The 16,726-nt window shown below is 38.2% G+C and overlaps 1 protein-coding gene across 2 annotated transcripts in view; it reads right to left on the reverse strand.

Annotated features, from left to right (window-relative positions):
• The window catches only part of ATL1 (atlastin GTPase 1), a 93,503-nt gene that overhangs the window by 27,001 nt on the left and 49,776 nt on the right, over window positions 1–16,726 (reverse strand). For both annotated transcript variants that reach the window (XM_043982038.1, XM_043982037.1), the window contains exon 6: window positions 10,684–10,740. In XM_043982038.1, the coding sequence (XP_043837973.1) occupies window positions 10,684–10,740 (57 nt within the window). The remainder of the gene's footprint in view (window positions 1–10,683; window positions 10,741–16,726) is intronic.

Here is a 16,726-nt window from a genome sequence, read left to right on the forward strand (position 1 = left end):
AACCTTACGCTATGCCCCCATTTAATATGGCAGAACCAAATAACTTTTAAAAAATTAGTGCTTTCATGTTTGGAGATGTTGCTTGAAAGATTATGAGAAAGAAGGTCTATAATGACTTCTGAAACTCTAGGAATTTATCATTTTTAATAATTATAACCTTAAAATATACATAATCTCTTCTTTTTTTCATTACATCCTTGATATTCTAGATAGTATATCTAAATCGTTTATATTTTTGATATAATTTTTTTTTTTAGTGAGGCATTTGGGGTTAAGTGACTTGCCCAGGGTCACACAGCTAGTAAGTGTTAAGTGTCTGAGGCCGGATTTGAACTCAGGTACTCCTGACTCCAGGGCCGGTGCTCTATCCACTGTGCCATCTAGCTGCCCCTTTTGATATAATTTTATTGAGTCCTATAAAGTATCCAATTGATACTTAGAGATAGAATTAAAATTGTGAATTAACTTTAGTATTATTGTCATTTTTATTATATTGACATTGCCATGTGCCCTGAATATTTCTCAAACTATTTAAGTTTTCCTCTATTTCTTTAAGGAACACTTTGTTATTGAATTTATACAAGTATCTGTATGTATGTCTCATGTTAGTGTGACAACAGCTTTCCATCTTGTCACATGCATCTCCTGCCTGATCTCCAGTCTTCAGGGGGAATATGAAGTAGAGAAGTCAGCATGTTACCATCATACCCTATGTATTTCCTGTCTGGTCTCCGACTTCTTATGGGAAGAGAAGTACCATTCCATCTTACCAGTGTCCTATGGTTGAAACATACAGAGGGGGCACCATTTCATCAAGTTTCCATCTTAGTCTCCTGCCTTGGGGAAGGAAATTATTACCACTTTTTCTGATCCAAATTCTTGCCTCCTCACCTAAATTGCCCAAGGCTCTGAAAGGAATCCACCCTTAGACCATAATACTATTTACTTTGAAAAACTCTTTAAATTTTTTCATTTAAAGATTAAGAAACTCCTACCAAGTCATATTCTCTGCATCCCAGTAATTCTGAAACCCTATAGTTCATCATACAAACCATATTCCCCTTCCCCAACTACCTGATTACTTTTTCTTATCCTTTCAAACTCCACCCATTACCTCCCTAAGGCCCAACCAAATATCCAGCCCCTTCCACTGTGCCCTGTGAAATAGCTTCTCCACAGACAACAAATTTGCTTTTTTCTTACATTTTTTTTTCCCTTTCCCACTCCTTCCATCTTGTGGCTGTCACTGAGACCTGGCTACCTTCTGATGACACAGCCTCCCTGGTCACATTTTTCAGCACTGTCTGTTTCATTCCTCATAACTCAGCAATGGAGAAGAGAAAGTTAAAATATCTATTGATCCCCCTTGCTACTTCCAGATTCTTCCCTACCAATGAATCAGTAAATCATTTAATAAACATTTATTAAGTGCCCACTATATGCCATGAACATCTATAGCTCTGGAGATGCAAAAAGAAGCAAAAGATAATTCCTGCCCTCAAAGAGCTTACAATCTAACGGGTGAAACAATATACAAACAAAGAAGTTTTAAAAAAAGGCACATAAAAGATAAATAAGAAGAGGAAAAGAGCTTCCTGTAAAAGATGGGATTTTAGTTGGGATTTAAAGGAACCCAGGGAAGCAAGAAGGAAGAGGTAATGAAGAAAAACATTCCAGGCATGGGGGACAGCCAGAGAAAGTGCCCAGAGCTGAGAGATGCAATGTCTTAGTTATGGAACTGTCAGAAAGCTAGTGTCACTGGATTGAAAAGTGTATGACGGGGGGGCGGAGCCAAGATGGCGGAGGAGAGGCTGTGACTCCCACAAGCTCCAGAAAAACCCGTCCATTCACGCCCAAATAATGCGGTAAAAATCAAAACCCAGAACAGCCTAATGCACATAAGAACAGAGTGAGACTGTTTCTCCGCAAAAGAGGGCAATTCTGATCACCTACTGATCAGGCTGAACAGCTCAGCACGCTGGTCAGGACCCAGCCAGGGACAGTGCTTCCAGCACATGTCAGAGTCTTCAGCACCAGCAGCTTCTGAGGCTCCGATCACGGACTGGTGAGGGGGTTCGGAGGTAGGCCAGGGTGAAGTGGAGGCAGTATCTACCAGAGTTGGGGCAAAGCGCCCTGGGTCTGAACCAGTGGGCTGAATCGAGTGGTAGTGGCCCAGTGGGGGAGGGGTAAAAGCACGCCAAGCTTCCGACCATAGAGAATCAGAGCTCAATCAGACTTCTGTTTCCGGGTGATTATTCACAAGCCAGGCAGGCTGAGAAGAAGCCCAATCACCCCCTGGGCCACGCTGTAGCACGAACGGTGTGTCCGGGAAGCAGCGCTACACTTTTAGGAGTAAAAAGCCAAGAAACAGTAAGCCAGCATGAGTAGGCAGAGAAAGCAGAAGACCATCGAAAACTTCTTTGGGGGAAAGGTAGACCACAATACATCCTCAGAAGAAGAAGATAATAATAGGGTCAAAGCTCCAACATCCAAAGCTTCCAAGAAAAATATGAACTGGTCTCAGGCCATGGAAGCTCTCAAAAGGGACTTTGAAGAGAAAGTAGGAGAGATAGAATGAAGATGTAGAGAAAGAGAGGAAGGAATGGAAAGAGAAATGAGAGTAATGCAGGAGAGTCATGAGAAAAAAGTCAACAGTTTGAAAAGCCAAATGGAAAAGGAGATTAAAAAACTGTCTGCTGAAAATAATTGCCTAAGAATTAGGATTGAACAAATGGAAGCTAGTGACCTTAAGAGAAACCAAGACACAGTAAAGCAAATCCAACTGAATGAAAAAATAGAGGGCAATGTGAAATATCTCCTTGGAAAAACAGCTGACCTGGAAAATAAATCTAGGAGAGATAATTTGAAAATCATTGGACTACCTGAAAACCATGACCAAAACAAGAGTTTAGACACCATCCTCCAAGAGATTGTGAGGGAAAATTGCCTTGATATTCTAGAAGCAGAAGCTAAAATAGAAATTGAAAGAATCCACCGATAACCTCCTGAAAGAGATCCCAAAAGGAAAACCTCCAGGAATATTATAGCCAAATTCCAGAACTCCCAGGTCAAGGAGAAAATATTGCAAGCAGCTAGAAAAAAGGAATTTAAATACTGTGGAGCTCCAATAAGGATAAAGCAAGATCTAGCAGCTTCCACATTAAAGGACCGGAGGGCATGGAATATGATATTCCAGAGGGCAAAGGAACTGGGACTACAGCCAAAAATCACGTACCCAGCAAAACTAAGCATCATATTTCAGAGGCAAACATGGAACTTCAAAGAGAAAGAAGACTTTCAGGCATTTGTTATGAAAAGACCTGAACTGAATAGAAAATTTGACTTTCAAATACAAGACCCTGGAGAAGCATAAAAAAGATAAACAGGAAAAAGACTTCATGAGGGATATTAAAAGATCAAACTGTTAACATTCCTATATGGGAAGATAATACAGAGGTCACAGGTCTGAACTGAATAGGAAGGGATGTTATGTTTTGTTCTTTGTGGGGTTTCTTATGTATGGGGCTGGATTTGGGCTTGGGGCCTCCTGGGTCCAGGGCTGGTGCATTGTCCACTGTGCCACCTAACTAACCCATAATGACATCCTTAAAATAGGGTTGAGGTGTAGGAGAAATAGACTGGGGGAGGGGGAAGGGGAGAGATGGTCTGGGGAGAGGTTATTCACATGAAGGAAACAAGAAAAAAGCTTATGGAGGGGAGGGGAAGAGGGGGAAGGAATTGTGGAGTGATTGAACCTTAATATCATCAGAATTGACTCAAAGAATGACTAACATACATACTCAAGTGGGTATAGTAATATATTTTGCCCTGAGGGAGGGGAGGGAGATAAGGGGGGTGGGGAAGAGGGGAAGGAAGGAAGGGCAGATTCTGGGAGAGAGTAGTAAAAAGCAAAATACTTTCAAGGAAGGTGAAGATGTTCTGCATAATGGCGCAAGTATGAAATATTGAATTGCTTGATTTCATAGGGAGGGTTGAGGAGAGAGGGAGGAAGAAAATTTGGAACATAGAATTAGCTCAAAGACCTTAAATTCATCAGAGTTGGCTCATGGAGGGAATAACATTCACACCCAGTTGGGAGGAGTAATCTATTTAACCTTATAGGAAAGTATGAGGGGAAGAGGATAAGGAAGGAAGGGTGAAAAAAAAGGGAGTGCAGAGTAGGGGAGGGGACAGTCAGAAGTAAAATACTTTTGAGGAGGAATAGTTTAAAAGAAGATGGAAAATAGAGTAAATATCATGGGAAGGGAATAGGATGGAGGGAAATAGTTACGATGACTTTGCTGGGCTAATATGAAGAAAATTCTTTGTCAAGTTTAAGGTACATTATTTAGGTTATGATGAACAGGATACTATTAGAAAAACCTGGAAAGACCTACATGAACTGAAGCAGAGTGAAATGCACTGTATACAAAATAACAGCAATAGTGTAAAATGATCTGCTGGGAAGCATGTGGTTATTTTCAGCAAGGCAATGGTCCAATATAACCCTGAAGGACTTTTGAAAATGGCAACCCATCTACAGAGAAAGAAGTGATAGTATCTGAAAATAGATGGAAACACATTTTTTTTCTTTTCTTTTTTTTTTCTTTTTTGGTGAGGCAATTGGGGTTGGGTGGCTTGCCCGGGGTCATGCGGCTGGTGGGTGTTGGGTGTCTGGGGCTGGATTTGGGCTCAGGTGCTCCTGGTTCCAGGGCTGGTGCTCTGTCCGCTGCACTACCTAGCTGCCCCTGGAAACACATTTTTTAAAAAAATGTTTTTTCTCTTTGACAATTCCTCAGTCTGAAGTTTTGGGAGTTTTTTGACTGTTTTTTTCTCACAACCTAGCTAATGTGGGAATGTTTTCCATGACTACTCATGTATAATTTATTTTGAAATGCTTGAGTTCTAGTGGGTGGGGGTGGGAATAGAGGAGGAAGAGAAGTTGGAACAATTTTTAAAAAAAATTGATGTTAAAATTTGTTTTTACATATATTTTGGAAAATAGAATTCTATTCAAAAAAAAAAAAAGAAAGAAAAGTATATGACAGGGGGCAGCTAGGTGGTGCAGTGGATAAAGTACTCAGGAGGACCTGAGTTCAAATCCAGCCTCAGACACTTGACACTTACTAGCTATGCGACCCTGGGCAAGTCACTTAATACTCATCCCCCCCCCCCCCAAGAAAAAGAAAAGTATATGGCAGAGAGTAAAGTTTAAGAAGAAATGTCAGATGAGAGAAGAGGGCATATTCAAGAGATATTGCAAAAGTGAAATCAATAGGCCTTGGCAGATAACTGGATATGAGGGGTGAGAGATATAAGGAGTTAAGGATGACTCCTAGGTTGCCAACTTGAGGGTACAGAAGTTGTTGCTCTCTACAGTAACAGGAAAGGTAGAAGGTGGGGAGATTTAGGGGAAAAGATAATGAATTGAGTTTGGGGCCTGTTTAGTTTAAGATGTTGATCTTAATTGACATCTTAAACTAAACTGATGACGTCTTAAACAAAATTAGATTGACATCCAATTCAAGATGTCTAAAAGGTAAATGGGGATGGGGAATTGGAGATCAGCAGAGAGACTGGAACAGAATAGATAGATTTGAGCACTGTCAGCACAGAGATGGTAATTATATCCATGGGAACTGATGAGATCACCAAATGAAGTAGTACAGAGATGAGACAGTTACTGTTTGACGATGTAACCTGGATAAGGCTCTAGGAAAGTAAAATGAGGAATGGTCAGATAGGTAGGAGGAGAATGAGCAAAAAGTGGTATCTCAAAAACTTAGAAGAGAGTATCAAGGAGAAGATGGTGATTAAGAGTGTCAAAGGCTACAGAGAAGTCAAGAAGAATGAAGATGGAGAAAAGGCTTTTGGATTTGGCAATTAATAGATCATAGTAACTTTGGAGAGAGCAGGTTTTTTTTTTTAAAACACATTCATTTTTATTTATAGTTTGGGGTTCCAATTTTTATCCTTCTTTCCTTCCCTCCCCTCCCCCCTCCCTGAGGTGGCAAGCAATCAGATATGGGTTATACATTTGGTGGAATAATGAGGGCAGAATAGGCCAATACCAATAGATCAAGAAAAAAAAAGTGAAAGGAGAAAAAGTATAGGCAACTATTGTAAATTGCCTTCTCAAGGAGTTTAGCCACAAAGGGCAGAAGAGGGTTAAGTGAGGGTTTTTTGAGAATGAGCTTGTTAGGAGGTAGTAGAGATGGATCCAGCAGACAGGGAAAGATTAAAGATTCGTGATAGAGTGGGGATGACAGGAAGTGATCTATTGGAGGAGACAGAACAGAATGGCATCACTTATGCAGTTAGAAGAAAGGGTCTTGGTAAAGAGTAAGGCCACCTCAACATGTGAGGTCCAGCAGGAGATAGTGGCAGAGGACATATGAGTTATATAAGATAAAGAAGAGTGGAGAAGGGGAAGCTCAGTGCATAGCCTCAATGTTTTCTGTAAATATGAGGAAAAGTTATCAGTTGAGAGGGTGGGAGAGGGGAAACCATGAGAGATTTGAGGAGGGATAAAAAGGTTTGGAAGAGCTACTGTGAAGAGTAGGATGTAGAACAGTTGATGAGGAAGGTGTAAAATGATTACCTAATGGCAGTGAGAGCCCAGTTGAAATTGTGTTATATAAATTTGTAATGGATCTAGTCAGAATGGTTGCATGATTTTTCTCCGCCTTCATTCAGCAGCACATTTGTAGAAATGAAAGCAATGGATGGTGGGTGTCATCTAAAACTGAGATTTGGCAGGATGTAATTGGAAATAAGATAAGGGAACTAGATAGAAGAGGACAGTATAGAGTTGAACTGGTTCACCAAAGGGTCAAGATGGAGAAAAGAAGAGAGAGTGTCTAGTCAGAGGGATGAAGTGAGGGGTCATGGAGATCAGAGGTCACAGTGTAGACAAAGAGCGGGATCTTGTAAAGGATGGCAGAGGCATAGGTGTAGAACCAATATATTATGGCCAGATAAGGGAATTTCAGAATTATGGAAAACAGAGGTGGCATATTTATAGTGGTGGCAAGATCAAGTATGACTATCTGTATGATTGAGGTGCAGTGGAGAAACTGAGTAAGAAACTGAGGGATAATAAATATGTATGTTAAAGTTCCCTAATATGAGAACAAGAATTGGAGAAGAAAAGAAAAATTGTGACCTAGGTACTGAACTCATTGAGGAAGTGACCTGGAGGTCTGTGGACAATAGCTAACAGCCTTTTGATTGGGTGGTAGAAATGAATAGCAGGGACCCCAAAGGAGGGAAAGTTACCATGTAATTGTAAGTAGGTAAAGAACCTGGAATGGCAATAGAGAACAAGCAGTCTTCAAACTCCCCTGCCTCAACCAGTGAGCCAAGAGGAATGAAAAGGAGGCTGTGTCATCAGTGGGGAGGCAGATTCTATTGGTTCAGATTGCTTTAAGATGAAAGGAGTGGCAGAGGAAATTATTTAGGATGAAGGGATGTTTGTTGCCAATGGAGCAGGAATTCCAAAGGGCATAGTGGAAGGGGTGGGGTGGGGGAGAATTTAGTTGAGACTTTGGGGTGGTTTATTGCTTTGTTTGCTGTGTAGCAATTGTTTTAAGCTTAAGCCCAGTTATTGCGGTGATATAAGGGAGTGTGTGGCCATGGTTCAGTGGGATTTGATTTTTACTTCTGCTCCTGCTGTCTTTTCTCAGTAAATACTAATTTATGATAACTGTGTAAATGATATTGGAGCAAAAAAGTGGTACTGGGGCACTATTCAGTGACATCTGCTATTGGGGAGAACACACCAGAGAGGAGATTCAGGCTAATTAACATTATAAAGACAACTGCAAACCCTCAAAGGTGCTCCTAGAACCTTGAAGAGAAGGGAGATGATTAATCAGTCTAAGTAGGGGTAGGGATAAGAATGCCTAGGGTTTATAAAAACTACAGAAATTGAAGTATATGTTATATTTAATGGTACCCCTAATATTTAATAGTTTTCTTTTAACCTAGTCTGTGATTTCATCTGTACAGGGAAATCCTTGAGAGAAACTTTTTCTACTGTTAATATGAATATATGGATCACCTGGATTTGATGATGGTGCCTTATTATCCAAAAGTATTTTTTATGAAACCCTGGGTTTAATAGTAGCAAAATGAGGGGGCAGCTAGGTGGCACAATGGATAAAGCACCGGCCTTGGATTCAGGAGTACCCAGGTTCAAATCCGGCCTCAGACACTTGACACTTACTAGCTGTGTGACCCTGGGCAGGTCACTTAACCCCCATTGCCCCGCAAAAAAAAAAAAAAATAGTAGCAAAATGTCCTTCAACTGAACTCCAAAGCTGAACCCAGATAGCTAGCAGATAAACTCCCTACCTAGTTACTCCTTTTCCCTCAGGATAGTAAGTCCCTATCTTATGGACATCTCGCAGTCCTCATCCTTGCCAAACCCAAACCCTTGTTTTTTTTTTTGAATCCTGTAATCTTATCATGATGCCTCTGTTACATCCATTCTTGTTATAGTATTTGCTTTTGGGTTGATCTGTAACTGACAATACCCATGGACAAAGAAACCTTAGAAACCCTTAGAAGAGGGTCTCTGAGCTCTCGGGAGGGGAGTCTCCACATGATCATGTGTTATATATTTCTCCTTGGGACAAAATATTAAATTGATATTATTTTTTTTTCTGTCTGTCTTTTATCTGGTTTGTCTTGTAGGAGATATTAAATTCTCTGATCTGGTTCTTTTTTTTTTGTTTGTTTGTTTTTTTTTAAGTGAGGCAATTGGGGTTAAGTGACTTGCCCAGGGTCACACAACTAGTAAGTGTTAAGTGTCTGAGGCCGGATTTGAACTCAGGTACTCCTGACTCCAGGGCCAGTGCTCTATCCACTGTGCCACCTAGCTGCCCTCTGATCTTGTTCTTAACCATGTTCTCTGATCTGGTTATTATATTTGTAGAAGGACAGGCATGGGAACAAATTATAGGAGATATTATAAGATATTATAATTTCTCTGATCTGTTTATTAATTTGTAGGAGAGATTAAAGATTATTTCCCTGATCTGTTTGTAGGAGACAGGCAGATACAAAAACTATATTTTAATATTCAACACTACCAATGCAGATCAGAGTCTTCTCTGTAACCTTTTTTTTTTTTAGAAAGTTGTGTAATGAGAAGTTAAATGACTTGCCCAGGGTCACACAGCTGTAAGTGTCTGAGCTTGGATTTAAACTCAGACCTCCCTGACTCAGTGCTCAAAGTTCAGTTCTCTATCTACTAGGCCACCTAGGTGCTTAAGTGCATAACCAATCAAATGAAGAAAAGTGAGAGCTCATACCATTTAACAGAATTAAGCAGAATATGAGTATAATATAGCAAAACTAAACAGCAAAAATGTCATTAGATAAAATGAAAACAGGATCAAGTCCTTTCCATAACAAATTTTAAAAGTATGTCAACAAAAATGAATCACTTGGAAAAAGTATAAATAAAAAAATCAAAAGGGCTGCAATTATTCTTCATTTATCCTTCCCCATAAAGCTTCCTACCTTCTGCTTCTTTCTCTCATCTGAGATGGTAACAGGCAGCATTTATTTACCTAGACTTGTTAATAATTTTTTAATGTATTATTCTTTTTTAAAAAATCAATTTTTAGGTTTATTTTAAAGTCACTTACCATGTCTATCTCAGTTTCCTCAACTATAAAAATGGAGATAATGAGGTTTGTGAGGATCAAATGAGATAATATTTGTAAAGTGCTTAGCAAAGTGCCTGGCACATAGTAGGTGTATATTAAATGTTTGCTCGTTTCCCTTTCCTTTTTTTAGAAATCATCTAACCTAAGGAGCTGAAATATAATGTTCCCATCTGGCTTGTCCTACATTTCTATATCTATTTGAGAGCTAGTTTTAACTCAGACATTCACACCTTTTCTGTTCATTGATAATCAATTTGCTTAATAAATGTCAGTCTCTTTAAATATTTTACTTTCTTTTCTGATTATTGGTATTTCTCACTAGTTGGCAGATTATTAAATTTTAATCATAGCTGGTTGAGTTTAGATGCCAGAGTGCATCATGGAAGACAGTAATGCCACTTTCTACTAAGGTCAGAAGTTACCTTTGGACTTGGAAAGATTTCTCCATACTGTGACCCATGTCATAGATTTCTGGTGGTCATCTTCTCTTTCCCTGGTTTTGTTTCCCATTTGTTAGTTGCTTCTGATATAAAATAATAATCATGGTAACAATAGCTAGCATTTTATATAGCTTTAAGATTTGCAAAGTGCTTTACAAATATTTACAAATATGATAAAAAATATTTGATCCTTGCATTGGGAGGTAGGTGCTCTTATTTTCCCCATTTTATATATGACAAATCTGAGGCAAACAAGGTTAAATGACTTGTCTAAGGTCACACAGCTAGTAAGTATCTGAGGCCAGATTTGAATTTAGGTCTACATCCTGATTCTGGTTCAGTGCTCTATTCACTGTACCATCTAAGGGATCAGGAAAATAAATCAAGGAAAGTAAAAGGTGAAAAGCAACTAGAGATAAGAAAAATCAAGAAATAGGCTTAGTACTGACACTATAATAGTATTTAAATTATATTAATTATTAGGCAAATCATGGGTATATTACACATCTTCTATTTCATATACTTGATGTAACAAGGAAAGAAACTTATTTCAAACACAGACTAACCTGAAATGGCTTCAGAAATGTTTCTTCCATAGCCAGTCTGCCATACTCAGTGAAAAGCTAAGGAGGAGAAAAAGCAAAATAAATGTAAGTATATTTCAATATGTGCCAGGTTCTATTTTTATAGTCTTCCCTCCTGCCCAGTTTTGTTTTAACACACAAACCTCCCATTTTATACTTATAATACATATACATGTTACGTGATTGTTATGATAATATATTTCATATATCTATATGTATTAAATGTCTGTACCCTTTTTAACCCAGAGACTCCATTTCTGGGTGTATATGCCAAGGAAACTATTAATAAACGGTCTCCATATACAGCAGAATATTTGTAGCAGAGGGAAGGGCTAAACAAATTGTGATACAAAAATATCTAAATGAACTGATGAAGAGTGAAGTAGAACCAAGAGAACATTGTACACAATGACAACAATAAATGTAAATGGAAAGAACAACACACACACATAAATCTAGCAAAACTATAAAGTTTAAACATTACTCAAATGAAGAGATATGAGAGGACACCTCCAACCACTTCTTTGTGGAGGCAGGATGTCCACAGATATTGCACATTGCACATTTTCCTGACTTTTTCCATGTATTGAATAATTACAGTTTTCCTCTTTCCTTTTTTTTTTTTTTGGTCTTTAAAAATAGTGTGATGGAAAGTCTCTTTGGGAGGAAGAGCTATACAATAGGGAAACTATGATGATAATAAAAAAGACCAATAAAACCTTATTTTAAAGTTATATACACATACTCACAATGTTATATATAGGCAGTTTTATTATTTACATTTACAAATTATGATTCTGACAAGCATTAAGAAACTAGTACTATTTATGACAAGAAAAAGGAAAAATTGAAATTTACAGTTTAGTTTTTAAAGCATATATTAAATTAAACAAGACATTTTCAACATTATCTAGCTTCTCTGTCCCCTTTTGAACTTATTTTCTCTTCAGTGCTTTTTAATTTTTTGCAGGGCGATGAGGGTTAATTGATTTGCCCAGGGTCACACAGCTAGTAAATGTCAAGTGTCTGAGGCTGGATTTGAACTGAGGTACTCCTGAATCCAGGGTTGATGCTTCATCCACTGTGCCATCTAGCTGCCCTGACCCCCCTTCAGTGCTTTTAGAAATGTTTCCTTTATGGTATTTTATTTCCTTTTCCTTTTTTGTTTTTGCATTACTCTCCCAATCACAACAGAAAAATCTTGTAATGTAACAAAAGCATAGTAAAAAAAAGAATGTGTTATAATAGTTTTGACTATATATATATATATCTTTTCTTGTGAGGGGTAGCATGTACCATCATTAGTATTCTGATGTGTGATTAGTTATTATATTCATCAGAGTTCTTAAATCTTTCCAAGTTCTTTTGCTTCACAGTATAGGGATAAATTGTGTAAATAATCCTTCTGATTCTGCTCACTTTGCTGTATCGGTTCATGCATTTTTTTTTTCTGAGATTCTCTGAATTCATGCCTTTTATAATGTTTAGGACACAGTAATATTACATTACTTTCATATACCATATTTTGTTCAGCCATTCTACAGTTGGTGGGCTCCAGTCTCCAGTACTACAACAAAAGTCCCCCTATAAATATATAAAATATTTATATTTAAATAAAGTAAGTTCTTTTCCTCTTTTTTTGATCTCTTTGGTGTATAATCCTCTATATCTCAAATGCTCTCTCTCAATTCTGCCTATTGACTTCCCTAGGTTCCTCTAAATCTTTTCTTTTACAAGAAGCCTTTTAGAAGACCTAATTCTAGTACCTTCCCTCTGTTAATTATTTTATATATATGCTTTATATAGCTTGTTATACATATCTATCATCTATCTATCTACCTGCCTATCCATCTATTTATTTATCTATCTATCTATATCTCTCTGTTTGCATGCTATCTACCTCATTAGATTTTAAGCTCTTTGAGGGCAGATGCTGTCTTTCCCCTCTTTTTGTATCCCCAGTTTTTAGCACGATGCCTTACACATAGTAGGTACTTAATAAATGTTTACTGATTAATTGGTATATTAGTAGTGGCATCTATGGATCCAAGAGTATGAAGAATTCATTAATTTGGGGGTATAATTCTTTTCCAGAATGGTTAGACCAGTTCATAGCTTTACAAATAGTGCATTGTTGTACATTATCTCTAATATTCCCTCCAATAATTGTCATTTCCTATTTTTGTCATCTTTGCTAATTTGATGGATGTGAGGTGGAATCTAAAAGTTGTTGTAATTTGTATTTTTCTTAACATTATTGATTTATGAGCATTTTTTCATATATTTATTAGGTCTCCTGAGGTCCTCCTGACTCCAGGGCCAGTGCTCTATCCACTGTGCCACCTAGCTGCCCCCTTTGAGCTCTTGATCTTTGGAATTTCTATGGTTTCTCAGGGCAGACTTAGTGATCTCATAGTCCCAGGACCTGGGCTATTCCAATCTGAGCCATGCAACACTGGGCTGATCTGGTCACCACCATGCTGACATGGTCATGGCCTGCTGCCATTCCCTGGCATTTAAAAGAAAACCCTGGGGTTTTCTGACCTTCCGGGGTGTTTCTCATAAGAGAGTTCTGCTCTTATTGCCCCTTGTAGCCTTACAGGCTGTCTTTGGTTATCTTGGAAGGCCATCCTGTGCTTTGTTGAGGGGGGAGAATGAGGGTGGCTTTCTTTAGACAGTACTGGGGAATAAGGAGTTACTTATTGTTATTTATCATTGGATTTCTTGATCATGAAAATTTCAGGGCTTTGCTAAAGTAGGTAATGTAAGAGCTGAGTGGGACATGTGAGAATTAAGTGGCCTTCCTTCATCTTTCTGGTGTTCATTTTGGCTTGGGTTGACTCTTGATCTTTGACCTTGAGAATTGACTTTTTCCCCTTCTAGGTGTATTTTGTAAAAATTGTGCCTACTTCTATTTATTTGGTAGCTTGATTGGCATTGAACTGAATTTATAAACTGATTTCAATAATATTTTTACTTTTATTAACCCAGAGCAAGAGTTAACAATTAATTGTCTCCAATTATTTAGGTTTTTAAAATATCTATAAACAATGCTCTATAGTTATATTCATAAAATTCCCAGATAGTTTATATGTTCTGAAGTAATTTTGTTCTGAATTAATTTTTCTGCAAGGTTTAGTTGGAAATGTACAAAAAAGGCTGATGATTTTCATACATTTATTTTATATCCTACTATGTTTTGAGAACCCTAGAGATTAAACAAAATAATTAATTTAAACAACAAATAACTTCAGTAAACCATAATATCATTTGCAAAAGTGAGCATTCTATATATTCTCGACTTTCTTTTCTCTTCATATTATTATAGCTATTATTCCTCATGCTATATCAAATAGAAGTCTGACAATAGACACTTTTGCTTTAACCTTGATCTTGCTGAAAAGACTTCTGGCATTTCTCCATTACAGATGGTACATGTTCGTCAATTTAGATACTGTTTACCATATTAAGAAAGTTGCATTTCGTCTTGTGCATTCTTCAGTTTTTTAAAAAAATGTATGCCACATCAAATATATGACCTGAAAATACAGCTGTCTTCTATTAAGCTAGACATTAAAGAGATTTGCAAAAAATATGCAAAACAATGTTATTCTTCTCCATAATTTTTTTGCTTTGGAAAATATTTTTCATTAAAATGTTATTTGCATTAATATCTAATGGATTTATTATAATTTTAATAAGTTAAATAATTATTTTAAAATTTTATCAGTCTTAATTTTAAGTATGGTAAATATCAATAGCTATGTAAACCTATGTAATCAAAACCTATGTAAACAGAAACTCTTTGAGGTTTGAAAAACAAGCCTCTAGTAATTCAACCTGCCAGTGGTAGGGGAGGTGAGAGAGTAGCCCCAGAGGCATGTACTACATAAGAATGTGTTCTAGGCTAAGCCTGACTCAGTCCAGTCTCCTAGCAGTTCAGGTTTTATATTGGAACAAAATGAGATACTTTTCAGCAACTAACCAACAGAACAAGATGCCCTTTCCAGGGTAAGTGCATTACTTCCAAAATTACCATAGTGGGGCTAACTCAAACCTTGATTGACACAACCTCCCTCAGTCTCCTTTCCCCTCTGATTAGAGGGCTGGAGGTTAGAGTACCAAACTCCTCTCTAATGCCTTCCTTTAGTGAGGACAAAAAATGGACTCTCAGTTCACTCCACTTTCCATCTGCTGCCCTGTCTGGTTTTAATTCTACTGATGAACATGCTCCAATGCACGATGGCCCCCTCATGTCCTGTTTCTCCCCCTTTTCAGCTTCCTTTTGTGTGTTGTCTCCCCTTTTAGACTGCAAGCTCCTTGAGGGCAGGGGCTGTCTTTCTTTTTATTAAATTGTATCCTCTGTGCCTAGGCATAGTGCCTGGCATAGTTTGTTGTTGTTCAGTCACTTCAATCATATCTAACTCTTTGTGACTTCATTAGGGGTTTTCATGGCAGAGATACTGGAGTGGCTTGCCATTTACTTCTCCAGCCCATTTTTTAGCTGAGGAAACTGAGACTAACATGGTTAAGTGACTTGTCCAGGGTCACATAGCTAGCAAGTATCTGAGGCCAGATTTGAACTCAGAGAGCTGTCTTTGTGACTCCAAGCTTGGAACTCTATCTACTGTGCCACCTAGCTGCCCTCTGGAAGTAGGAGCTTAATAAATGTTTATTGCATACACCACAGGCCTAACCTTAGAGACCTTCAGATCTTTAATTTGGTAGGCAGTCTAAAGGTATTCTTTCCCACACTTTCTTTCTGAGATTGGCAATGTATGTATCAACTTCATTCATCATCTATGTGTACATTCCTAGAAAATATACTGCCAAGATAAGTGAACTTCAACACAGTATTCAAAATTTCTCTATTTGTTGTAAGCAATGCTGCCACATATGGATGATGTGGTGCTGGCTAGTGAAGAAGCTGTGTTCTTGGTGTTAATTATGAAGCCAAAATTAGCACAAGCAGCAGAGAACAATCCATATTTTGCTACATATCAGCTTCAGAAGTTTCATCGAGTGCATAATCAACTATGAACAAAAAGTTTCAACTTTCCCTCCACTTTAGTCTTTGTTTGTAGCCTTTTAAAGTTAAATCACTTACCATCAGTGTAGTAGATGACCTTGATACTGTTTTTGTCCTCTTTGAAGGCCTCTGACAACATTGCTGAAAACATCATGCTAAAAAGCATGGGAGCGGGGCAGCTAGATGGCGCAGTGGATAGAGCACCAGCCCTGGATTCAGGAGTACCTGAGTTCAAATCCGGCCTCAGACCCTTAACACTTACTAGCTGTGTGACCCTGGGCAAGTCACTTAACCCCAATTGCCCCGCAAAAAAAAAAAAAAAAAAAAAAAAAAAGCATGGGAGCAACACAACTTTGCTCCACTCCATTGGTGACTGGGAAAGTGGAAGAACATCATCATTCACTATCCAGCACCTGGGCAAGTGTGCCATTATAAAATCGACACACAATACTGATAAACTTCTCCAGGCAACCAAATTTTGCCATGATCTTCCAAGCCCTCATGACTGACAGTCTTTGGTCAAAGGCTTTGGTCAGACTGACAAATATTGTATACAAATCTCTGTTCTGCTCCTGGCATTTCTACTGGAGTTGTCAGGAAAGAAACATGATATCGACTATTCCTCAGCTTTTTCTGAAGCCACATTGGCTCTCAAGTAGATGACTATCTTCCAAGGAAGACTCTGACAAGATTCTTGCTAGTAAGCATTAAGATAGAGGATGCCCCATCCCCACCCCATGATTGTCAAAGAACAACTTACTTCCTTTACCTTTATAGAGATGGAAAATGGAGCATCCTTGAACTGGGATAACTTCCTCTTGTGACATAATCCAGAAGATTTCAGTCAATTTTTGTATGAACACTGGACCCTTTGCCTTGTAAATCTCAGCTGGAATAGAATCAGCAGGAGGCACTTTGCCACATGAGAGGAGTTGAATGGCATTCAAAACTCTTCTTCAGTAGGAAGTTCTACTAGAGAGGGATTCACTTTAACCT

The sequence above is a fragment of the Dromiciops gliroides genome, chromosome 2, assembly GCF_019393635.1.
Source record: "Dromiciops gliroides isolate mDroGli1 chromosome 2, mDroGli1.pri, whole genome shotgun sequence".
Taxonomy (NCBI): Eukaryota; Metazoa; Chordata; class Mammalia; order Microbiotheria; family Microbiotheriidae; genus Dromiciops; species Dromiciops gliroides.